This window comes from Protopterus annectens, chromosome 10.part0 (assembly GCF_019279795.1).
Source record: "Protopterus annectens isolate FY-2018-M chromosome 10.part0, PAN1.0, whole genome shotgun sequence".
NCBI classification, from domain to species: domain Eukaryota; kingdom Metazoa; phylum Chordata; order Ceratodontiformes; family Protopteridae; genus Protopterus; species Protopterus annectens.
The window spans coordinates 566048612-566076111 of NC_056744.1; the positions used below are offsets into that span (position 1 = coordinate 566048612).

The 27500-nt window shown below is 35.2% G+C and overlaps 1 protein-coding gene across 2 annotated transcripts in view; it reads left to right on the forward strand.

Moving 5' to 3' along the window:
- MPL (MPL proto-oncogene, thrombopoietin receptor) overlaps nucleotides 1–27500 on the forward strand; it is a 427873-nt gene that overhangs the window by 303817 nt on the left and 96556 nt on the right. For both annotated transcript variants that reach the window (XM_044085406.1, XM_044085407.1), the window contains one exon: nucleotides 24126–24301. In XM_044085406.1, coding sequence (XP_043941341.1) covers nucleotides 24126–24301 — 176 coding nt within the window. The remainder of the gene's footprint in view (nucleotides 1–24125; nucleotides 24302–27500) is intronic.

The following is a 27500-nucleotide window of genomic DNA, read 5'->3' on the forward strand; positions in this document are numbered from 1 at the left end:
GTATTGAGCCAGATGAATGGAGGTTGGCAATAGTCACCCCTATGCACAAAGGTGGGGGGCATCAATAGATCCAGGTAATTATAGACTCGTAAGGCTATGGAAATGATCATTATGGAGTTAATAAATAAGGACATTGGTACCCTACAAACTCTCAGCCCAAGACAGTTTTGGCTGATCTTGCTTACTTAACCAGGGTGACTTCTTTGAGAAGGTTACTGAACCAAAGGATGAGAATTAATCAGTACACACTGCATATCTAGACATCATAAAGGCATCTGATACCATCCCACTCAGGTGTCGTAGATAAACTCTCCCAGTTAAATGTAAATCCTTATGTAACTCACTGGATAGCAAACTGTTTTACAACTAGAACCCAGGAAATGAATGTGGGTGACATACCTCCCCAAAAGACCTGTCACTAATGGCATACCCCAAGATTTAGTCATTTGACTACTCCTGTTTGGCACTTACTTCTGGTATGGCAAAGCAAATCTTGAGGGTTTATGGCTGACTCCGTTTGAAACAACCATAAATTGCCATCACCAAAGGACATCAAAATTCTCCAAGAGGACCTTTCCCAAACAAATAAATGGTGTCCAAACCATGGACTAAAACTAAATGTGAAGAAATGCAGAGTTGTATCCTTTGGTAGGTATGACTTCTCTTGTAACTATCACATTGACAACATACCCCTGAAAGTTAATATAGTAGTCAGGGATCTAGGAACCTATGTCAACAATAAACTGTCCTCCGTTCATCATGTATTCACTCTTGTGAGGAATTCCTTCTTCACTGCACAGCTTATATCTAAAGGCATGGTATCCAAGTCCATGGATGTAATAATTTCATTCTACTTGGCACTCATCAGCCCAGTCATTGAATATAATGTCCCATTTGGTATATACCTGCCTATATAGCTGTCACAAATGGAGTGACCACAATGCTTTTTCACAAAAAAATCAAAGTTCTGAATCACAAAAACTATGAGACCATCTCAAAGGTGTATCCCTCCTGTCTGTATCATACAGGCTACTAAAAGGCAACTGGCAGACCCTATCTTGTCAGACCTATTACACATTTGCAAGTTGAAGTTGGAGTGAAGGCCCATTCAAGGGATCTCAATCTCTTTTGCAACATAAATAGAACATGTTGGAGGGACAGGTATGTATCGCAGACAATACCTCTTCCACTCCACATAAAGCAAAATATCTCTCTTACTCTATTCAAATATAATTTGGGTTTATGGATAGGAAGTCTCAAATTCATTCTTAGATTGGCATCCTTGTGCCTCATAGATAGAGGCAACCAGTAAATGTCCCAACATATCCTTGTTTTGCCTACCTAAGGATTTTGGGTATGCAAAATATAACGGCTAAGAATTACCATGGGGTGGTAAGGCTGGTCTTCTTAAAATCCTCACAGTTCAGCAGCCTAGCGAGTATCCATGAAGTTATGGATCAACTGATAAACAAGCTTCTTTGTTATTATAATCTGTCAAATTTATCATCACTAGCTTCTCATTCCTTACTTCATAATCCATGTTTTTTTATTTTCCAAGTTGATTGCTATGATTACAATAACCAATACAATCTTCTCTCCAGAAGTTCACTCAGCAGTGTCCTACCACAGAAAGAAAAGTGCTTTTCATTTATGATAATCAAAACTTAAAAATGCAAAACATTTATGTTTTAAATATACTCACATTGCAGAAATATCATCACACATAAGCTATCTATTACTTTTTTGTAATAAAGTCCCTAGCTTTTGAACTTTTTCAGAGTCTAAAGAAACTTGCCATGTTTCTTTCATAAGGCACAGTTCATATTATCATACAGCCTTTTTAAAAGTGTTATATTTTAGCTGAACCTTAAATGGTAAACATAAATGAGCTAAACATAAAAAATGCATCTTCCAATTTTTACTGATTCTCTTTCTTCTTTCTTTAATATCCAAATGAATCTTTTCATTCCAGATTTTCCTGTCTAATTTAACATAATAATCCTATACAATATTTGCATACAATTTTTCTTTTCTGTTAAAACTTCATTATAAAATAGTTTATATCTCCTTATCCTTTAGAATTTTTTCATACATATTTCTTCTTCTTCGCTTCATTATTTCCCCAGTTATCACCTAAAAATTTATATTTTTTTTTTAAAAAAGCAATAAATTCATAATCACTGCTGTTCTTTAATTTAGTCATCAAAAATACACCCATAACGAAGCAAAAAGACTGGTTGCATTATTTCAATTCAAGACCACCATCTTAATGTGTCCTGTATATAAGGTATCTCTGTTAGCAGAGTTTAAGCATGACCCCTCATCAGCACTAAAGAAATTTCTGTAAGGCCTCCGGGGGGGGCAGTACACCCCTGATACACACGATCCGGTTTCTAGCAACACAGTCTTTACTTAGCACAACTTCTTATCAAAAGACTTTTTGTACTGTTTCTAAAACTTGGTTATTTGTTTTTTTTTCTAACATGCCCCTACATTCGCACATTACCTCTTCCAAATCTTATTCTCAAAATCTGAATTATTTGGTTTGAAATAGCTATACTTTTATCAGTACCTTTATTTTTGTCTTCATTAATATTCAAACCGAATACTGCATGTTCTTTTTTTTTTTTTACTCCGTGTTTTTTATTAATCTTTCAAATAATTCCATTGTATAATAATCTTAATACATTTTCTGATAAGTAAAACAGTATGATTAACTATATACAATATTTACAGTTGGCCTGAAATTAAATTATTATATTGATCAGTCTAGTCAGAGTAACATCATATTAATGAGAGATCATTTGTTCCTTTTTCTTTTACTCTCATTAAGAGTTTGAATTCAAGTTTAGTGTCTCAATAAGTGATAGTATTTTTTCCCATGGATTCTTGTTCCATCGTGTTGGTGCTAATCTTAGTTCTTTTACTCTGGTTTCCAGTAATGCAGTTTCCTTCAATATTAGCAGAAATTCTTTAAATGATGGTTCCAGATTTTATTTCCATTTTCTGGTAATACATTTTCTAGCATTTGCTAGAATGTTCCATAATAGGTAGAGATTGCTATTATTTAAATCTAAATTCTCATTAAAATTCAACAAAATTAGAGATTTACTTACTACAAATGTATCTGAGAATATGGCTTGTATGAAATTGCTGACATCTTCCCAAATTTTTTTTAACTTTAATACAGTCATGAAATACATGTATCCAATCTGCTTTACAACTCTGCAAGCATCTCCAACATGTAACATTATTAGAAGTATTACATTTTTAATCTATTTGGCGTAAAAAAGATCTGTGCAAAAAATTCCATGTGTAAATTCTCCAAAATTATATGTTGGATGTCAATTTAACAGAATGTAGTATTTTGGTTTTGTTTTCCAGGGATAAATTTATTGAATGACCTTTTGTTATACGATTCCAACATTTTTGATTGATTTTTAACTTTATAATTTATTAAATTTTATATAATTGTGATGTCAAATTTTCCCAATTTTTATTATTGTATACTATTTCATATAAATGAGTTCTAAGTGTAGGTTTATTTCCAAAAGAAGAATTGTTACTTATTCTGCATAGATCTTGTATTGTAATATGCTTTGTAATAATACCCAGTCTGATGTAGCGAGATTATAAGTTTTTATTATAAGTTGACTATCCAAAACCTTATGCTCATTAATGCATTGTTGCTAGCAAATTAATTGTTTTTTTTCGCAAGTAATGAAAACCGTCCTATGTATTTTGTTTGGAAAATTTCTTGTTACATTGAAAGGATATAAAATTTCTAGCCATAACTTTATATCTGTATTAGAAGTTACAAATCTTCTAAATGAATTATACATATCATTTTAGTATTTTAGATTAGTAGGTTTTGTTAGATTATATTGAAGGCTAGCACATAAGATATGCCATGGTTTATTAATATGCTTGTCTATCATTAAATTCTTTAAAATGGTATTTTCATTTGAATAAATAACAGTGTGGAGAGACTTCCAGTTAGAAAAATAGCACAGTGGAGAGATTTCCAGTTAGAAAAATAGCACAGATCTATCCAATTTATAATTATTTTAAAATGGAGGCTCTAATATAAGTTTCAATATCTGGGAAATTAATTCCACCTAGTTCCCATGGTCTAATGTGGTGTGTATAAGCTATTCTGTTTTTGTTAGAATGCCAAAGAAATGTTAATAATAATGAATTTATTTCTTTTAAAATATTTATCTGATATTACTGGAATAGCTGGTGCTATATATAGGATTTTTGGAAGTAATATAATTTTTATTACTTGCAATCTATCTTCAAATGTTATATATATTTTGTTCCATTTTATTATATTTGACTTTATTGTGTCTATGATTTCCCTGTAATTTATATTTAAATTTTTTCTAATGTTGTACTTAATGTTATACTTAGATAGTTTAAAGTGAGAGATTGTTTACCAATTATATGATTATCATTTATTTGAAAATCATTTTTTTTATTCAATATCATAGAATTTGATTTTGTTTTGTTAAAATGTAATCCTGAAATTGAATAAAATTTATCAACTTGTATATCTAATTCTTTTAATGAGTTTTTTAGAAGTAGATGTGGTAAGAAGTATATCATCTGCAAATAACATTAGTTTTGAATTATATTGATTATACAAATTTATACTCTCTATTTTGGGATTGTTTCATATTGAGATGGCAAATATTTCAATGGCTGATGCAAATAATATTGGGGACATGGGACAACCTTGTTTTGTGCCTTTTGTCAATATTATTGATTCAGAGGTGAAAGGTCCTAATTTTACATATGCTAAATTGTTTTTTATATATGTTCTTTATTAATGAAATAAAGGAGTTAGGAAACTCATAATATTCTAATATTTTGAAAAAGAAATCCCAGTTTAAGGAGTCAAAAGCTTTCTCTATATCCAATGCAACTATTACGGCCTCTTGTTTTTCTCTATTTAAATAGTCAATAATTGTTAGTATTCTTTGTATGTTATCATAGGTGTGCCTATTATGTATAAATCCTGTTTGATCTTCATTTATAATTTTTATCATAGATTTTTTGATTCTATTGACTAGAATAGCCATAAAGATTTTATAATCATTGTTTAGTAATGAAATTGGTCTATAGGAACTGCATTTTGATGTACCTTTATTTTTTTATTATAGGAGTAATTGAGTATCTCCAAGATGGTGGAATGGTGTTGTGTGTTTGTATTTCTATCAAGGTTTTTTAGAAGACTGAGATTATAGATGATGGAAAAATTTTGTATATTTCAGCTATAATACCATCCATTCCTGGAGCTTTATTATTTTTGCTTTCTTTGATTTTCTCTGAAATTTCTTTAAGAGTAATTTGCTTTTGAAGTTCTAATTTTAAATTTTCTGGGATTGTTTTAATCAATTCAGGTTTCAAATCTAAATTAAAGTTTTTTTGTTTGAGTTCCTTCCATCTTATAATGTTCTGTAAAATTGTATTTAAAAGCATCTAATATATCACTTATATCTGACACTTTCTTGTTCTTCCTTCCTTTATGTATAATAGTAGTAATGTTATTTCTTTTAGATTTTACTTTAACTCTTATCGCCAAGTTATGCATATGTTTAAGAGAAACAGCATATGAGTTTAATTTTAATCTTTCTAGTGCTAGATTAGTTTTATGTGTTAGAATTTCATTAAACTTTTCATGCAGATCATTAATTTTCTTCTTATTAGTCAGTGCATTTGTTAAATTATTATTATTTATTTTTATGATTTGATTTTGTATGTTGAGTAATTCTGATTTCCATTCTTTTAGTTTATTTCTGTACAATGTGATAATTTTACCATAAATATAGGCTTTTAGAGTATCCCATACCATAACTATGCTAATTTCATTAGTGAGATTAGTGTCTAGAAAGAATTTCAACTCTGTGAGTAGCTAAGGTTTAAATTCTTTTAGTTTCGTAATATATGCTGGAATTCTTGTCATTTATATTATTTTTTTTAAATTTGTTTGAATATTAATAAGGATTGCTCTATGATCTGATAATGAACATGGTATGATTGTAAAACTATTTATCTTCACATCAAGGTCTTGTGCAACAAAAAATGTATCTATTCTTGTTTGGGTTGTAAATCTGTGATTTTGGTGCGAAAATAACAGTGAGTTACTTTCTCTAAATTTGAATGCATCTATTAAATTGTGATTTTCAACCCAATTTTTGAGTAGCTTTGCTATAGGAGTTATACGTAATTTTTTTTGTTGGTGGTCTCTGAATTATCAAGAATGCAATTAAAGTCACCACCTAATATCAAGCTACCTTTATATGTTTTACTAATAAAGTCTAGATGTTTCTTTGTTGTACTTTTTCCTATTCCTGGGAACCAATAAAGATTTACTAATGTCCAGATTCTATTATTGAATTTTATTATAACAAGTGTTATAAGCCCCTCTTTATCTTCATAGCTATAAAGAATTTGGGGATTAATGATGTTTTTTCTCCATAGTACCCTAACTCCTCTAGTTTTGGTTTTATATGATGATTGCACTATTGTTGTATACTCATTTGGATTCCATAAATGCTTTTCATCATCTTTAAAGTGAGTCTCTTGAAGAAATATTACTTGCACTTTGTTTAATTTTAAATATTTTAGTAGGTTTGATCTTTTCTTTGGATTATTTAAACCATTTATGTTCATTGAAAGTAGTGTTAAGTCCATGTTTGTTGTTGAGTTTCATGCTTGCTAATATTTATATTAATATTCGAGTACATTTTATAGTATTGTATTTGGAACAAAAGTCTCCTTATTTCATGTATCATAAATAGACTGAATCGCTTTTGTAATACTTTTATGTTGATGTTCATTTCAGGCCATAATAAAAAAGTGTAAAATGATTTAAGTAAAATTATTTGATTAATATAATCTTTTCTTTCAATCTTCCCCCCATCACACATGGAATGATATACATTCCTAATCTGATAGACATAAACAAAATATCTAGCAGATTAACCCTCATGTTTGGTAGACAGATTTCCTCATGCTCCATTCTTGTATTCTTAGAGACCTTTGAAATCATAAACTAGTATATGTTGAATGATATTTATGGTTCTACATATTATATACATAGTGAAACACATAAGTAATTGTAGGCTATATACATATATATAAATACATTCCTTATTATGATTATTTAATAACATATCAATCATATGGCTAAGTATATTCATCTCAAATAAGTTAAACGCAACATCCAATTACTCTAATGTCATCTTCTTTTCCCCTTCTCTCTCTCCCTTATGTATATGAACAATTTGCAAAGACACAAACATGTATTTTACATACTATTTTCATTGAACCATTCATAGTGACTGACTGATATCAACTATTGAATCATTTCTGAATCTGATGTGATTATAGATTTTCTATATATGTACATGACAGAACTATTAACATAGTAATATATGCATCAAATGATCAAGTTAATCATCTAATAGTAGATGATAGATAAAATATTTTCCAAATACATATTGATTGTAATGAAATCTATTTTACATAAATACATTAAGATTTAAAAAAAATAATTGAATGGTATATGCTTGTAAATTTCTCATGAATCAAGAAATTGTATTACATACACAGTTGTGATATTGTTTTTTACTAAAAAATAAAAAAAAAAACATAACATTTTTGTTAGTGCAAACATATGGTAAGCTCTGCAAACTAGTTATTGTTCAAGATAATTTAATACACATAGATTACTTATTACATCCAATGTTTCTTTGACTATTTGGTTATATACTTCAAACCCTAGTTTATAATGCATATTAGAGTCTTACAATTTTTAGTATTCTTTTGGCTTTTCATATAATCCATAAGTTTAATACATAGATTTTACTATAGGTTAAAGAAATATTTTAGAAACTTTTTATATAAGACCCATCTCATTTATTCATTCAAATATAACAGTTTTAACTTTCTGTCAACAAAAACTATTAAACCAATGATATTTTTATTTAGGATGAGCTTACTGAACACAAAATATCAGACTCAGAATGCCCACTGAAGTACACTGTAGTATTTCCTTTGTTGTGCAGCTTAGCTATGGTGGCGTAAATGAGTTTCTATGCATGACAAAAAGTAAATTAAGTTTCTAAATAAAAGATATAATCATAACTAGAATCAGTTAAAAATTATATGTCTGTATTTGCACATGTGCACATTGTCGAATCTAGCCATGTAGATGATAAACATATTTGTGTATTGTCACTATTTTGTGCTCATTTCTGTGCTTATATACGTATTTGTAGATTGACACATACAGACTCATATTTCCATGTTTGAGATTTGTAGAATAAATCACTTGACTATGTTTCTCTAATTCTTATAGAGTTATTATTCAGTTTTCCTGAACTGAGTAGACATTTCTTCCTATTGTTTAGCCTTGTCTTATCATTACTTTTATTATAAAGTACTTCATATTTATTCCAACTAAATATTCTGCGTCTATCCAAGAGCTTTACAATATACAAGTCAATTCTCCTTTTGAAATACAATCTATTAAAGAGTTAAACATCAATCTAAGAGAGATTTTCAGCATGTTTATGATTGGCAGCAGTCTGCTGTTATACCTGTCACTAACTGTACATAATGTAGCCTACTTTTCTATGTCAGTGCTGTGGACAATTAAAATCGTAACTGTTGTCAGTTGTAAAATATCATGTCACTGCATTTTACAGATTAACTGCCCATCAGTATTTTAAAATTGCTGGAATTTGATGTTTAAATCCACTCAACTGATTAACCATATATCCTTTGAACGTGCTATGCTAGGTGTACTGAAAGTCATAATGAGACAATAAAGTGGTAGAATAGCCCAATACACACTATAGAACTTTGATGTATATATTTTAAATACTTGTGCCAAAAAATGAATATGCATACAGGAACAAATTGGCTAGCAGGCATTAACTGGTATGTATGACACACTGCTGCCTATTACATTACAGGATATCCCTGTCCAGTAAACAACAGTTAGAACTGGATTGCGTTTGGTCTTTAACATCTAATTATACATTGTACTAGTCAACCAACTATTTCATGTAAGCACATGCTAGAAGGGTGACATCTTACAGAATTATCATTTATTTTGTAATTAGCAAACACCTCATACACTAAAAAAAAAATCTGTTAATGGTCAGTCATCTGTCCAGCACTATTTTTTTAACAAAGACACACATGTACCCACAAACACCCACACACACACACACACACACACACACACACACACACACACACACACACACACACACACACACACACACACACAGGCATGTAAATATTTTTAATTAAAACAATGTTAAAATCTGTCACAGGGTTTTTTATAAGCAGTACAACAGCTACAGTCAAGAAGGTGCAAGTATAGCTTTGAAATCAGAAGCTTTTGGAAGATAAAATAAATTCTGTACATAAAATTTGAAACATTTTCCTGACCATTTCCTGAATGTTTTGAACATTAATAATCAGCGTGTTATCAGGACTATATTAGAGGGTGCTTGTCACTTTAAGACTAACAGGGAGTGTACAGCTGTATTGACGTGAAAACTCTTGGTATCTTGACTAAGTTTATACACTGAATCCCTGCCACTCACCACTCTGTAAAAGTAACTGTTCTTATTTATATTTCTATTTTCGTGATTTAGTTTGTGTACTAGTATAGTGGTCTTTTTTCACATTCAATTTTACAATTGTTGTAGTCCGATAAAGCTGAATGTGTTCATACTATTTTTTCCTTTTTCTTACTCTCTCCCTAGTAAGACTTTACTGTATTCTGTCATCTTTCTCTCTCTTTTATATCATTGTATCCTTGTAGAGCGTGAGTGCAAGCTATTAGTGTTACTGTGGTGTTGAAAGATTACAAGGACGCTATTCATGTGTTCGCAAGTGTGTTTGACTGTGAAATGAGCTTGCGGCTTCTTGTAAACAGCCATTATTTATTCATATCCTCATCAGACAGTTCGTGTAAAGAAAAAAAAGGAGAGAGATGATGCTTTTAAACTGTAACAATGAAGTGTTCAACACCGATCAGTTATATAACTACTATATTTATATTTTTTTACCGATACCTGCAGCTTATTCCTTGATATCTTGTAGCCACATGAAACCCCATGACTACAAACTATCTATATGAGCTGCATGTCAGTATTTCTTAACGGAGACACCCAGATCATTCACTGCTCTTCTCCTTCCTCTCCCCACCTCCCGTTCTCAATTCTATCCCATCAAGACAATCTATTGAGTAATTAAAATGAGCTTTTTGAAAGAAACAATCCCTACAATATTACACAATTAAATTTGATATGAGTGTCATTGTGCTTACCACTAGACACAAGCAGCCTCATCCTGTAGTAAGTAGAGTTGAAGCATCACTGTATAAAAAAAGAAAAACGGAAGGATTATAAACAATATTATGCATATACATACGTTTTGGTTTCAGTTTCTTTTAGTATATATTTCACTTTTTAGTAGCATCTTTGAGAGTATTTAAACTGGTTACATTTTTTATTTCAGTTCTTTGTTTCTTCTTCTTTACATCAGTCCAGGAATTTGTTTCTTGGGATCTTTTCAGTGAGTTAGATGTTGACCAGTCCATTTCTTCTGGAATTGTGATTATATTATTGTTCTTGATAAAGGAAGCTGCCTCATCTATGTTGTCGAAGGTTCTCATTTCATTTGAGTAAAGAATCTTGATTTTTGCATGGTATACAAGTTGAGCTTTGATTTTGTTTTGTTTCAGGAATTTTACAAATGGCCATACTTTCTTCCTTAAACCTAGAACTCTAGTTGAATAGTCATTATCAAATCTTATTTGGTGTTGTTTATACTTTAAAGGATTTTTCCTCCATGCTGACTTTAGTATAAGCTCTGTATCAAGGTATGATAAAAACTTTATTACAATGGATCTATGAGAAGTATTAGGAGAAGATGATATAGGTTTTCCTATGGCTCGATGAGCCCTTTCTTTGCCATTTGACAGTCCTTCTTTTAGGTCTAAGAATTCCGGCAACCAGGAATTTAAAAATAAAATAATGTCCTCACCCTCAGCTTTTTCGGGAAGACCAAATATTCTAATATTTGTGCGCCTTTCCCTGTTTTCTAAATCATCTATCTTGTTGATTAACCAGTTATTTTGTTGCAAGAGAAATTCACTTTGGTTCTCTTCTTCCTTCAACCTTCCATCTATATCGGAGAGAGATGTTTCAATGTCCATTATTTTTGTTTATTGCTGCTGTAATAATTCTTTAAAGACAGCTGTTTGTTTTTGGCAGTTCTCTTTTATTTTCAAGGTTGCCCTTAAAATTATCCATTTTCAATGACAGCTCCTGCAGTACAGAGGACATCAATTGGATTTCCTTCTTCAATGCTGTTTCAGAGTGTGAGTTCTTTTGAGTTACTCATTTTCAAATGGCTATAGTAGTCTCCAGATTAATTTAACAGGAAAATATTGACAAAAAGCTTTCAAAGTTAGTACACTATTAGTTCATAAGTTTATCAATAATAGTTGGATATTTTTGTTCGAGTAAATTAATTATTTTCCTGTTATTTGAACTAGTTTTGTGGAGCTCTAAAAACATGCTGCTACCAGTTAGCCATTCAGGCTCCGCCCTCCATGTTCTTTTCTTCTGATTTACAATACTCCTTTGTATTTCTTTATTAGTAGCAATAGTAGTAGTAGTACTGGCAGTAGTAATACCACAGTCATAGCATCTGTGTAAATTAATATCTCTGGTGAACATATATTTTCATACATCTGCCACTTTAGCTAGTTTCATCTATCTAAAACACGTTTCAGTATCTCATGTGTGCAACACACTCAAAGAATGATCCATTAGCAAATACACAAATCACAAACATATACAATTTTCATACTTTGTAGTTTTTCCACAAGTTATAACTCACATGTTAAGGCTGTATAGGCTCAAAATGATTTCCATCTCACAAACTGCGGTGGTGGTGCTGCGGTAGCATTGTCGCCACACAGTAAGACGTTGTCCTGTTTGATTCTCAGCTAGAGCGTCTTCTGTGTGGAGACATGCGTGAATGGGTGTACCTTCGTTGAAGGTTGTGCATCAGGGCTGGCAACTTGGCATGTAAAAATCTACTGCCAATCATTAGCGGACCGGAGTTCCACTGTGGCGACCCCTAACCGGGAAAAGCTGAAAGACACAACAACAACAACTTATGTCTGCATGCAAAAGGAGGACCAAACAGCTAACAGTTCTGTTAATCATTTTGATCCCAGTATACCCATTTAGCTATAGGTTCCTGCCATAAATTCTGAGAAAGTGCTTTGTCTTCACTGTCAGCTATGTTATCCATTAATAGCGTTACTGCATCCAGTGAGATCACATTCTGGGATTTCCAGTTTCTTATTATGACTTATGTACAAACAGTCATGAGCACAGACAGTCATTTTCTTAGTCTTTTAAAGAGGATCTTGATAATGCCATGCAAACAAAAACAGTGCAAGTGTTAGAAGAACGGAGTGGTGAAAAATGTGTTCAAGAGTTATTAAATCTCCTTTTTAATGACAGTAACATTAGGCAGTCCCAAAATATATATGAACCCAGTTCCCTCTTACCATTCCTCCATGCCTTCACTAAGCATCAGTGGCCTGAGTAAATATATACTGTATACATTCAGGCCTATAAAAATGTTTATGTTGACATTTCCAGGCAAATAAGTACATTTCCTAAACATTGTAGCATAACCTGATAAGTAAGGAGCTTTTCATCCACATTGAGACATTAGCTTTTTATCTAGAAGTGTGGCCTATGAAGTTCTACATATATGTGCTTAGCTTCATGTGCTCTACTCTCTAGCCCTTTCAAACAGGGAACATCCTACCTGAACTAAGTCAGAATTTCAATGATATCAGTTATGAGTTTTCCTGGAATGAGTATACTTTTAAATCAGTAGCAGCTCTTATAAGTCCATTATACAGCTTTATTTAAGGAGAACCATCTTTTGGATATCTCCAAAGCCATCCATGTATCCTTCTGTCTAATCTCCCAGCCACCATGTTTCTTGTAAGGAGAACCATCCTTTGGCAATCACTGAATGCATCCATGTGTCCATCTGGCTAATATCCTAGCCACCAAGCTTCATTTAAGGAGAACCATATTTTGGCAATCTTCACATCTATCCATGTGTCCATCTGTCTAATCTCATAGCCATTATGCTTTAAGGAGAATAATCTTTTGTCATTCTCCAGATACATTCATGTATCCATCTGTCTAATCTCCTAACCACCATCATTTTTGTAAGGAGAACCATCTTTTGGCTATCACTGAATCCATCCATGTGCCCATCTGTCTAATGTCTTACCTCCATTTTGGAAGGAATGGAAGCAGTGTCAGGTATGGTTCTTTAAAGGAGAACCCTCTTTTGGCTATCTCCAAATCTATCCATGTGTCCATCTGACTCATCAACTTCCAAAAGATTACCTAGGACCTTATGAGGCATCAAGCACCTCTATGCCTAGGATCCAATAACCTATGGGAACCATTGCAAAACACAAAAATGCCAAACAGGAACAAAAGGATGAGCCTCTCCACAGTAAAAAAAAATCCACCTATTCAGGCCAAATTCAATAAAACCAATTCTGGACTTTATTGAAGAAAATAAAACAAATGATAAGCACTTTCGTCCTGACCACTTCACAACTTCATCAGATAATGAATTCATTTACACAAACAATTTATATAGTACAGAGGAAACTGGGTAAAACAATCATTAAAAGTTAATAAGTTATTTAAAATGACACACCACCTTAAAGAAAAATCAAGTAAAAACCATGCTTTATATATGAAAACTGGTTAAAATGCATAAATAAATGTGGAAAATTCAAACTGTATTCTAAAAACATAATAAAATATAATTTAATAGTACAAAAGAAATATAAAATTTTTAAAAGAAACACTGTTATCTTTCTAAGGCTTTTAGTTTCAATGGAGAGCTAATGGAAATGTGTTCATTTAAGCCTGGCCAACTTGATGCACTGAGACGCAGTTGCCAGTAAACCTCTCTTCTTTCTAACAAAAGTGACCAGACACCACCTCAAGGTTCTGTTTTAATATTGTCAATGACAATGAAATTAAAAGAGTGACCAGTATTTTCCATAATGTGTTTACTAAGTGCATTTGTATCTTTTTTTGATTTTATATAATACAAATGTTCATAAATTCGTTTTTTTTAATTTACGGTCAGTTTTTCCAATGTAAAAACAGCTATAACAGTTACATAGGGCACAATAAACAATCTTTTCAGATCCACCGTTATATTCTTGATGTAATTTTACTTCAATGTTGTTTATCCGAAAAATGCCCCCTTCCTTAATGTGTTTGCAATATTTACACATACCACACTTTTTCATGTGCCCAACATTATTCACTCCCTTTGGTTTCATTTCAAAAATGTTTTTTTAAGTTTCTGCCTTTCTTGAATACTATGGTGGGGTGTGAATCAGTGAAAGGTCTAATGGCTTTTTCTTGGTTTAGAATGGTCCAATTCTTTTCCAAGATTTTCCTTAATGTAAAACTGTCATTGGTATATATAGTAATAAAAGATGTCTTATAGTCCCTTTTAAGTCCTTGATTCTGCACACTTAAAGAATGGGTACAATTATTGGTATCGGTGGTGTTGCTATCAGTGTCTGTTATTAAGGGGCTAAAATGCCCTCTCACCCTTTTATTTACTACCTCTAACATAATGTCAGTAATAAACTTCCATGGGTAGCCTCTTCTTAAAAACATGGCCTTCAAATTGTCACATTCGCTAAGGAAATCATACATAACTGATACCATTCGGGCTGCCCTCACAAATTGTTCCTTTACAATAGCTTTTTTCAGTTTCATTGGATGTGTATTTGAAAAATGAAGTAAGGAGTTGGAATATGTTTCCTTTCTGTATATTTTTGAAACAAATCTGCTGTTGGTGTGGTCTTTAATGAGCAGAACATCCAAGAAAGGCAGCTGGTCCACACTGTATTTATGTGTGAATTTCAAGAAGGTGGTGTTGGAATTCATGTACAATATTAAATCTACTATATGTTCTGGGGGTCCATCCCACAAAATAAAGATATTGTCCAAAAAATGGGTGTAGCATTTTACATCCTTAAACATTGGACTGTTAAACAAAAACTTCTTTTCCCACTGGGTTAAAACAATGTTTGCATATAGACCCCCCCATATGAGGAACCCATCATTACACCCTCCTGTTGCAAATCGATTTCGTAATTAAAGAGAATAAAGTTGTTTTTCAGTACAAGTTCAAGTAGATGTGCATATACATGAACTTTGTTATGCTCAATGCCTTTTTCATATAAGTATTCTGAAAACCATTCTAAACCTGTAATATGTGGAATGACAGAGTATAGGTCTTTGATATCAGTGGTTAAAAGGACATAATGAGTTTGAAATGGAGTGTTGTTTATGAGATGTAAGAAACTCCATGAGTCCTTACATATGTGAGTTTCAGAAAAGATCAGTTCTTTAAGCCTAGTGTCTAAAAGTTTTGCAAGAGGGTGGGTGATAGAACCTTTTGCGTCCACTATGAGTCTCATGGGTGATTGGTCAAGGTTTTTATGACGTTTTGGTAACCCAAACATCACTGACATTTTGAGATATGACACAGTGAGATAATTTAACTCATCAATGGTAATGGACCCCTCAATAAACAAATCCTGTAAATCATTTCTAATTCTATTGTAAGCAGTGTGTAATTCATTAAGGGGGGATTTAGCATATGCCTTCCCATTCAGAATGTGCAACATCTTATTAGCATAATCAACCTGGTTCATAAGAACTACACCTCCACCCTTGTCAGGTTTCATTATTCTAACCAAATCAAGAATGATTTTAATGTCTTGTAGTATGGTCTCAACATCATTGTCTATCTGTCTTTTCTGATTAATCCTTAAAAAATTATGGATATTCTTTCAAATAGTTGAATGATGGGGTGAAGGGGATGATTAAAGGTGCTGGACATGGCTAAAGGGTTGATAAAATTTTCTAGTGATGAATTCTGAAAAAGGACCCTAAAATTCAACTTACGTGTGTATAATTTTAAGTCAAGTAGGGTGTTAGAAATGTCCGTAGGTTGTGAAGGTACATAGGTGAAACCTTTTGAAAATCACAGTGCTCAATACCAATAACCATATCAGAAAAATTATACACTTTAAAATCACCATCACAATTGGTGATAATATTACAGTAAGACATTGTCTTGTTCGATTCTCAGCTAGAGCGTCTTCTGTGTGGAGACATGCGTGAATGGGTGTACCTTCATTGAAGGTTGTGCATCAGGGCCGGCAACTCAGCACGTAAAAATCTACTGCCAATCATTAGCGGACCGGAGTTCCGCTGTGGCAACCCCTAACTGGGAAAAGCCAAAAGACATGACAAATGACTGACTATAAACCTTACCTATTTTTAACCCTCAGGAATTTATCAGAAAATGAAGACACGGCTTAATGTCTAGTAGTCAGTGCAGAGGATTAAGGTTGTAAACTCTGAATTAACTACTTCCTGTAGTCTAGGGTACAGGGTTTGATTCTTTCTACCTCCATTTGCCTACTGTTTGATTTTTCAGTAAGTCGCTTAACCAGATAGTGTTCCTTTGTTGTCTTTTTATCTGGTTTAAAAATGAAAACACAAGGATGGGGCATACTTATGAGGCTAAATTCTCATGTGCAGTTTCTGAACAATAAGAGCTAAGCCAGATTGTGATCAAATGCAGCCCTTGGCAGAGTAATGGATTCCTTCATTTACAGCATAACTACTCTGGGATGCAGGATACACACACAAACACACACATATATTGATGTGACCGTCCATTACAGCCCTTTGTATGACTGTGTACATTCTGATGCTTGCTTGAGATAAAATGAATAAACAAATATGGAAATAATGACGAGAAATGTATTTCAGTTCACTACTGTGAGAACCATAGACAGCCACCCATTACATACTCCCCATGCCCTCCCAATCTCTTAGTTCAAGAACCAGCGACATAGACCCAACAATCAGGAAGAGACTTTGTCTCTTTTACAAAATGAGAAAGTTGCATTTGTAAGCATTTTCAGAAGAATACTAAGTCTTTAACTCACATTCTTGACATTATTTAGTGACCATAATCCACAACAATTTGCCAGAAAGTCACACATTTTACAAGGAACAGACCAAAATAATTCTCAATTTCTTTGCTCAAGAATTCCAGACAAAACAGAAATAATTTGGCGGGGGGGGGTGACAAATTTTAAATACTATTTTTTATCTTTTGTTTACCAGTTAAACTCACTGGGGAAAGTGAATGGAAGTATAGTCTGAGAAAAAATGGTAGGGCTGCTTTTTCTCACAATTTGAGCTTTCATAGTGCATCATGGGACGGATTTAGCTTTGCAAAGGAATCAGAACATCTTCCCCGTGATGCTAGACAAGGATAAAAAAAATAAATAAAATTAGCTTTGGGAGGTACAGTAATTCATAGCAGGATAAAACCAAAAACTTGTCTGACTACCCAGCTTCACAGAGTGAATGACACTAGCAAGACCAGGATAAATCCAAACTTTCTTTTGCCAAAATACAGCCAATATTCCAGTTAAGCACTTTCATCCTAAATAGACCATCAGAACTGGATGTTAACCTTTCCACTTCATCTTTAAATAGTGGAACAATCACATGACTTTACCACATAATGATGCAATTAATTAATTATTCATTGTTAAAAACTGATCAAGAAATTTTCATGTGAAACCATCCTAATTCAAATGAATGTCACTATTTTAAAATTAAACTTAAAAATAAAGTATACACTCCTATCTGGCCAAATAGTACATCTAAAACCATTTATTGTATATGAAATACATACAATAAATTAACTGATAAAGACAAATACAAATGTATATCATATATATCATAAAAATAATGCAATTATAAGTTGGTAGCCAGAAGCTTAAGCACACTTTGGAGGGAAATCATGTTGTTCAACCCTGGGGGGGGGGGGGTCACATGCATTTAACCATTAATTCTCTATGCTCCAAAGTCTGTTCCCAGGGTCCACCTCTGGAATTTGTACTACTTGTTCTATTACAAAAAATGCAATAGATTAGTATTTTTACACACTAATTTATGTCTATATAGCATTGGAATCCCTTCTACCATTAATTTTATTTTATTTTATTTATTTATTTATTTTATATTTGTTGACTGGGAAAGTCCAACTGGACACAGGTCATTTTTCAACCAATGCCCTGGGAGAAAAGCTCCACATAAGTAAGCACAACATGCACACATTTACAGTTTATACAAAAGTAAGAGATCACATGAGCATGACAAGATTACATATTAGGCAGTTATTACATAAGGCAAAGTCTGTGTTTTAACATATATAAGTAAGCTCAGCATACAGACAATTTATAATTCATACAGGAGTAAGAGATATCATGAGAAATTCCAGATATAACAAATACTACTAACCTTCCTCACTTTAAAAAAATACTCAAAGAGCATTTATCCAAAACATGGCTATGTTATTGTATTATTCATGTCGCGGTCGTACGGTGGTAGCGTTGTTACCTCACAGCAAGAGGTTCTCCCATTCGATTCTCGGCTGGGAGTGCCTTCTGTGTGGAGTCTGCATGTCCTCCCCGCGGTTGGGTAGCATTCGAAAGACATGCGTGCGTAAATGGGCGTGCCTTCGTTGAAGGTTGGGCGTCGAGCTGGCACCTCGGCGTTTCATAAAAATCTACTGCCAATCATTAGCGGACCGGAGTTCCTCTGTGGTGACCCCTTACCGGGAAAAGCCGAAAGACAAACAACAACAATCAATACTTCTCAACCAGTATCTATTCAAACACCAAAATCCATCTCACTGCCACAGCACCAAATTGAAAAATATCTTCCTAATTCTACTAACTTTTGTGTCACTTTATACTAAAAAGCCTCTCTCATAAAAATTATTACCTGTAATTGGTAACCCACATACATGTCAACTGACTACAGTTAAAATATTAAATGTACATTTCAGTCAGAGAAAGTATTTACAATATAGCTAATAGTCCATGTGAAAGAAGACAGCTGACATGTACATGTTTAATACTTTAACTGTAGTCAGTTGACATGTATGTGGGTTACCAATTACAGATAATAATTTTTATGAGAGAGACTTGTTAGTATAAAGTGACACAAAAGTTAGTAGAATTAGGAGGAGATTTTTCAATTTGGTGCTGTGGCAGTGAGATGGATTTTGGTGTTTGAGTAGATACTGGTTGAGAAGTATTGATTATCCCAGGATAATACAATAACATAGCCATGTTCTGGATAAATGCTCTTTGAGTATTTTTTTTTTAAGTGAGGAAGGTCAGTAGTATTTGTTGCATCTGCAGTGAGGTTATTCCAGACTTTGCTTATATAGTTTGAGAAGAGGGAGAGACCTGCTGTGTTGTTAGCTTTGACTGATTTTATTAGGTATTTTTTGCTTTTACTTGTGTAGAGGAGGAGATTCTGAAGGGAAGGGATTTTATGTTTAGAATCTTGTGGGCAACAGTCAGTTTGTTCTAGAGTAGAAGTTGGGGAAGTTCGAGCCACTAATATCATAGAGATGTTCCTGCATTCTGACCCTAAATTTACATTCAGTTTTTCCACAATAAAAATTGAAACAGTGGTCGCAAAATACAAAATAGATCAAACCTAGTGTTACAATTGTAATATGAATGAAACTTCACTTCCTGTGTACATGCTAGCTCCCATTGTGTAACCATAGGAGTCCAGTCTCATACTAGTAGCTAGTGTAATGCTTGCAGCTGCAGCAGTCCTCTCTCCTACTAGTATGCTGCCAAACAGACAGTGCTGGACAACACACTAGTGCTGAAAAAGGTAAATCTCCCCATACACTTCCACTACACAGTTCCTACCAGAAATGCAGACCCACTGTTGCAGGCAAACCCACTACCACAAGTGCCTCTTTCCAATGATGCAGGCAAGCCCCTGTTGATGACAGCTCACACAGCATTAAATGTAATAATTTCCATTATATGACAATGATCCCCAACACTGGTAGTGTATGAACTACTGTTACTCCCAATCACAGGAAAACATTGTACTTGTCTCCATAGCAGTTGCTCCTCTGCTCTACTCAGGGAAAGCAGAACAGTGACAATGTGCTGTGGGAGAGTATTGTGAGTCATCTCTGAATTCTGGTAATCCTCAGTAATGTATTAAATGTATGTACAATTCTCTACTATTTATTTATGAATACCAAGGTCTGTGTCAGAGAACTTTATCATACTTATATGGTTTAACCATAATGGTTCTATTAACATCCTGTTTTCTCCTTTTTCTAAAATTTTAGTATCTGTTTTCTGAAATTCTTTCCCCTATCAAAAAACATTTTACCCTTTCCTAGTTCCGAAAACAATACCATATTGTCTGAAAGTCTAGCTATTCTTTTGTAACAATCACAAAACTTCATAACCATACTACCTACCACATAAATATTTAGGTCACTTTCTGTCTATAACAAGTTTGTAAAATCAATCCTGGGTCTGAGGAAACCTTGTAAGCCAAGCAAAGATACTATCTAAGCAGCTGGAATACAGTGACAGAGCCTGTAGGTGATCAGTTTAGGACAGGGTATTCATGTCCCGAATTCTCCTTGTGAGAAACCTTTGTGGGTATTCCAACTGTTGCAAATATCTGGTCAGATACATGCCAAAGGTGGCATTATATTCAATGATAGGTCTGATAATGGCAGAGTAGAGTGGTACTATAACTTCTTTGGACCTAGATGCCATACCCTTACCTGTAATTTTTGTGACCTAGAATGATTTTCTTATTAAATTTGCTAAGTGTTGGTCTAAGGCCAGATTGCTTTCTACATTTTATCTATGGAGTAATTAACTTGGGTTGACAGTTTCCTAAAGGACATTATAATGCATTTTTTAGCATTGAATTTTAGGCTGTGGCTTTGGCACCAGTCATTTGTCTGTGTCAAACCCACTTGCAAGATGCTGTTGTCCTGGGGGAATCTATAATAATTCCCAATTTACAGTCATCTGTGAGTTTGGTGAGTCGGAGGCCTTGACTGTTAGGCTTGGCTTCTGAGAAGCAGATGCCAAACAGCAGCAGGCCCAGGAAGGAGTCCCGGGGTACGCTGCTGGTGACCGGTCTCTTGGTGGAAAAAATGGTTGCACCGATTTTAATTTCTTGGGTCCTGTCTGTGAACCAGCCAGCAATCCAGTGATTTACACCTAGCTTAGAGAGCTTGTCAACAATTCCTGAGTGGGGTATTAAATTGAATGCCTTAGCTAGTTCAAGATATGCAGTATGCACTATTGTACTTTCATCCATTGCCTTGGTGACCCTCTCAAAGAAGTCTACCAGGTTAAGTAGGGATGATCTTCCCTTAACTGAGCCAAATTGGGTTGGAGCCAGTGTCTGTAGGTTGCCATCATCTTTCTTTATCATTTTCATGATGATTCATTCCATGGCTTTGCATATTAGGATTGTTAGACTGATAGGTCTGTAATTCCCTGGGTTGGTTGATGGTCCACCTTGTGGAGGGGAATAACTGTTGTTGTCCTCCATTCACTTGGAACGTGGCCTGTTTCAAGGCTGTATTTGAAGAGTGCCTCAAGTTGACCTGATAGGGCATGTTTTAGGCTGTTTGGGAGGCAACCAGGGATATTGTCAGGACCCATGGAGAAGGTGTTATTGGCTTCAGCAGGTGCTACCATAACCTGGTCCTGGCTGAAAGTGTGTGTGTGTGTGGGGGGGGGGTATTCTGGACGGGATTTCACCTGATAGAGCTGGAGGGATGGGGAGTGGGGGATGAAGTTTCAGATGAATTTATCAGCCAGCAGATTTACTATGTCACCCTGACTGATGAAGGCAGTACTGCTGTGTGTTATCTCTAAGGTTCTGCACATAGCTGAAGAAGGCCTTGTGATTTTCCTTAGCCTTTAAGACTATTCTGACACTATAGTTAGCCTTGTTATCTCTAAGGTTCTGCACATAGCTGAAGAAGGCCTTGTGATTTTCCTTAGCCTTTAAGACTATTCTGACACTATAGTTAGCCTTGTTAGACTTAATTAGACCTCTTAGTTTCTTGTTTAGTTGTATAAAAGAGCACTTGTCTTTAAGGGAGCTGCTCTTCTTGATTTTGGCCATGAGGTTTCTTATTTTATTACATACCCTGTTTAGGTGAGGATTACACCAGTGGGGTGTGTTTGTTTTGGGCTTATTTCTGGTAGGTATGGCAGCCCCTATGCAGCCATTCACATTTTTGTATAGGGACTTTGTGAATAATTCTGCATAGGTAGCTGTGGTCTCAGGGTTAGGGGGAACCTTACATTTTGAAAGACTGTCACTTAATAGGATGTAGTTTGCCTTTAAAGAGTTCCTAACTGTTATTGGTTTAGATGGATATTCTGGGATGACTTTTACTTCAAATGAAATAACTTTGTGATTCGACCTCACTAGTGAGAATGTGACATGGGGAGGGTGTAATTCTCTCCCATGTTGGTGAGTACCAGATCCAGTATGTTTGATCCTGTGGTTGGACCATGCACTATCTGTTCCAGGGTGTTTGTGCTAATAAAATCCAGGAAGTGTTGTCTGTGAATTTGAGGCAGTGTACATTTCCCAGTCTATAGAAGGGTAGTTAATGTCACCCATGAGTAGGGTGTTTGGTTGGATGGTGAGCGCTTCTAGTAGGTTTGAGAGTCACGAGACTGTAGGGGTATAGAAGATGACCTGAAGCTAGCCATAATATGGTAAGGGACCTTATCTATGTTGACTTGTATGTGGATGAGCTCTGTGGTATCATCCTATTTAACCAACCGGGAGGTAAGTTTGTTGCCAATATAAACACAGATCAAAACACCTCCACCTCTGATCCCAGTCTGTGCTGTTGTTAATGTAAATGTGTGGAAGGCACTGTAGTCTTGCACTGCTAGAGTACTTTCTATATCTTTAAATCAAGTCTTAGTCACAGAAGAGATGCCTTCTTTCTCCAGAGTGAGGAGGGCTTGCAGTGTGTGGAATTTTTTGTTTAGGCTCCAAGCATTTAGCAGTCGCACCTTAAGGTTGCTTATAGACTGTTTCACTATATTGGTAGTTTTTTGGCATTGGCTAAAAAGGCTCTGAGGGAGGATTAAGAGTTAGCCAATATCTGAAAGCCTAGGGGAGACAGATACAGCCCATCTTTGGCAAAGCAACATAGTCTTTCGACCATGTCCTCCCATGCTGAGAGATAACGGATCCCCCTGGAGTGCCATTTTGTATTAGTATCTATGCTTATTAGTCATAAATCATGATTGAAAATAAGATCATCTTATTTATCTAGTTACCAAGAAATTAATGAAATAATAAATGCAGCTACCATAGTTATACAAAGTAGCACTATTTTCAATGCATTGCTGTATGTAAGATGTTTGTCACATTGTGTTATTTAAATTATCCATGCAGTGAAAGAAAGAGTCATTTTACTCATTCAGCAAGTCTGTTTACCTGCTATCTAAACAAGTAAATAGACAACATGGAAATATCAATATTTGCTCTTATTTCTGACTTGGTATCCTCAAATCTTAATTGCAGTAAATTTCTATTTCCAAGGTCAGTCTGACATTGCAAAATGCTATGGTATTCTCAGTATTTCTTTTCAGAGTCGGAGCGGTTTGAATCAGTTAAACAAAATTAGGTGGATTCAAAACAAGAGAAAGGATATCAATGAATGCAGGCAGAGTTTGATGCATACACATAGAGAAACACAGCCAATTGTGTTATCATCTTTAAGTGTATTATTCATGAAACAGAAATAATAAAGTAAGGCTGCACAATAAAATTACTTTTTCCTGTGCTATTTCATATTAAAAATGGTGCAGCATTTATGTCTATATGCCATTGTTATTAAAGCTGATATATAAACTGCCACCAAATGCACTGTAAAGTAAATGGGTTGCCTGTAGTTTAGCATAATCAGTCCTGAAATAACTAGAGATTTTGAAATTACCATAGCTGGAAGTCAAATCTGTTGTATGATATTTGAAACCAACTCTTAAATATTTCTAATTTCCATTAAACCACTAGTGATAACACATGGAGTCAATGCCAGCAGCAAAACTATACCATGGAAGGAGACACCATCAGTCACTGCTGCCTGTTTTATGTCCAGAACCAAGGAAAGAATACAGTCACTGTGAAACTGACCGCACCTCTATTTGAGAAAACCTTCTACAAGGAACCATTTCAGATGGAGAACATAGGTAAATTCTTATTTCCAAATGCAAGATCACATGCTAGAGCAAAATTTTATCAAAAGGTGAACCCAGCCTCTCTGGAGAGCCCCAGGCCTATTTTAGGCCATGCCAAAACAAGTCAAAAATTGTATATACTTCAGTTGTTAAAGATTCATTATCATTTTACACAGAACAGGGAAACTGTAGAGGTATAATTATGATTATGCATATCTGACTGCAAGTAAAGTGTAAAGGTATAATGTAATAAGCCAGATCTGTGTGTGTGTGTGTGTGTGTGTGTGTGTGTGTGTGTGTGTGTGTGTGTGTGTGTGTGTGTGTGTGTGTGTGTGTGTGTGTGTGTGCGTGTGTGTGTGTGTGTGTGTGTGTGTGTGTGTGTGTAGAGTCTATATTATAACATCGAATTTTATAAAGTTTGACTGTTATAATATTGAACCAGTTTTGTCGAACACTGAAAACAGCGAAGGTGCAGGACAGCGAATTCTTTCCCAGGGAAAGAATTCGGTGGGATGTTGCTGTGGCTTTGCTGTTTTCAGCGTTCAATATGTTGGAACATTACGGGTTGGGTTTAGGTAAGTGTGCGATTGTGTGTAGGTTAGGGCTAGGGGGCGGGTTAGGTGCGTTAGGGTTAGGGAGCGGGTCAGGTAAGTGTGCAGTTGTGTGGACGTTAGGGTTAGGGCGCGGGTCAGGTAAGTGTGCGATTGTGTGTAGGTTAGGGTTAGGGGTGGGTTAGGTGAGTTAGGGTTAGGGAATGGGTCAGGTAAGTGTGCGGTTGTGTGTAGGTTAGGGTTAGGGGGTGGGTTAGGTGAGTTAGGGTTAGGGCGCTGGTGAGGTGAGTGTGCGATAGTGACGGACCTTAGGGTTAGGGTTGGGTTAAGGTAAGTGGATAGCTAGTAGTGTATGTAAAGTTTAGTTTAGGTTTAGGTGTAGAATTTTAAGTGTATGTGTGTGGATTGCTGTTTTTGTGTGTGTTTGTGTTGTGTGCATGTTTCTTGGAATAGCGATTTTTTTTTCCCTTTGAAAAAAATCGCTATTCTGACTGTTCGATGTTTGCGGATTTTGGTGTTTAGGGTTCGATTTTATAACATTCGATGTTTACAAACTTCGATGTTATAATATAGACCTGTGTGTGTGTGTGTGTGTGTGTGTGTGTGTGTGTGTGTGTGTGTTTGTGTGTGTGTGTGTGTGTGTGTGTGTGTGTATGCACGTGTGTGTGTCTGCATGCTTGTGTGCGTGTGTGTCTGTGAGTTGTGTATGTGTGTTTGTCTGTCTGTCTGTGTCTCTGTGTTGAATGTATGTGTGTGAGTTGAGTATGTGTGTCTGCATGTTTGTGTGTGCGTGTGCGTGTTTATGTGTCTGCATGCTTGTGTGTATGTGTCTGTGAGTTGTGTATGTGTGTGTGTTTGTGTGTGTGTGTGTGAGTGCGTGTGTGTCTCTGTGTTGAATGTATGTGTGTGTTATGTATTTGAGTGTGTGTGTGTGTGTGTGTGTGTGTGTGTGTGTGTGTGTGTGTGTGTGCGCGCGTGTGTGGGTGTGTGTATGTGCACATGCATGTGTCTATGAATGTATGTGTACACATACATTCTACATTCATACAGGCAAATCCATGCGTCTCTATGAATGTATGTGTACATGTTGATTTATCTGTGTTTAAGGGGGAGGTTCTAGGAAAGTTAGGGGAGTTTCAGGAACTTTTCTGTAATATAAGACAAGCTCAATATAACAAAATATGAACATCTATGTACTACAAAATTTTATACTATAACACAATATATAAGAAAGCTGAAACCCAACTGCCTATTTCACTCTAAATGGAATGTCTGTTGAAATTTTGGGGACCATAAATTGCAGTCATTGGAACAGTGGAACAACAAATGTAAATACTGGAATATATACTAAGCCTGAGATTGTATTATCTCAGAGTATTAACCCTTCTTCAAGTGCAGCAACCTTAGCATATATAAAAAGCAGGCATATGGGGGACACAGTTCCCATCCTACAAAACTTCTTTAATGTTAGAACAGCACGTTTTGAAATTCACTGCTTATTGTGTGCATTGCGGTTTCTATTTCAGACTTGTGGAACCAAAATTTCAGTTACTCACTTGTGATGAGGGCCCTCTGGTGATACTGATGATACTTCCAGAAAATATTAGAAATGAAGACCATAAAGTGCACATTATTATAATTCCCATATCAAGTGAGGATGTCTCCCGTGCACAGCAGGATGAACCCTTAACCATGACCCAGATGACCTGAGTTTGAGTGTTGTCTCAGATTCTGGAAGAAGGACTAGTGGGAGTTTATGCTGACTTGCCTGTCCTGGAGGGAGGGAGGGAGCGGTGGTTCCTAGTTGCCCGTTTGTCCCATGCATGCAGAGGCTTGCATGACACCAAAGTCTGTGAGCAGGGGACATGGGCTTACTGCTGCCAAGCCAGTGATGGCAGCCTTATGTTTTGTGTGTGTGTGTGTGTGTGTATGTGTGTGTGTGTGTGTGTGTGTGTGTGTGTGTGTGTGTGTGTGTGAGTGTTTGCATGTAAGTGGGGACAGCATGTACAAACCTGTGGAGGGACACAGGAAATCCAAGCAGTGATGTAGTTGCCCACATCAGCCATGAGGGTGGTGGGTTAGGACACTAGAGAAACACCTCTGTGTCCTGTACAGATGTATGATGCAGCCTGCTGATATGAAGGGGATGCACCATACAATAACATACCTGAGTACACTATGCAGTCTCCATAGGGCCACAATCTAGGGCTTAAGTCAGACTACCCTGGTCAATTGTAGGAGGATGTCCCTTTCCACAGCAAGCAGATGGGGAGAGTTCAGGCAGAGGCACAAACCACCCTTACAACTGCCTAGATGAAGACCTCTCTGGATGACTCTTGCTCATTACTTGGGATGTCCCATTTTGGGGGATTAAATGGTCTCATATCTAATTGGGGGAAGCTTGATGTTACACAGATAGATGGGAAGAACAACATCAAAATTTCAGATATTAACTAACTTGCAGTTATATAACAGATAATACTTGACAGAGTGGATGTTGTAGGAAAAATAACAGACCACTCAGGGGTGGTATGAGGCATGAAACAGTAGACAGAAGGCATCCTAACTTCTAATAGTCCATTATTGTCCTATAATGTCCACCATGGAAGGCATTCTTGCAGTTAGAAAATGGCCACAATAAAAACTTTTAATACCTGTAA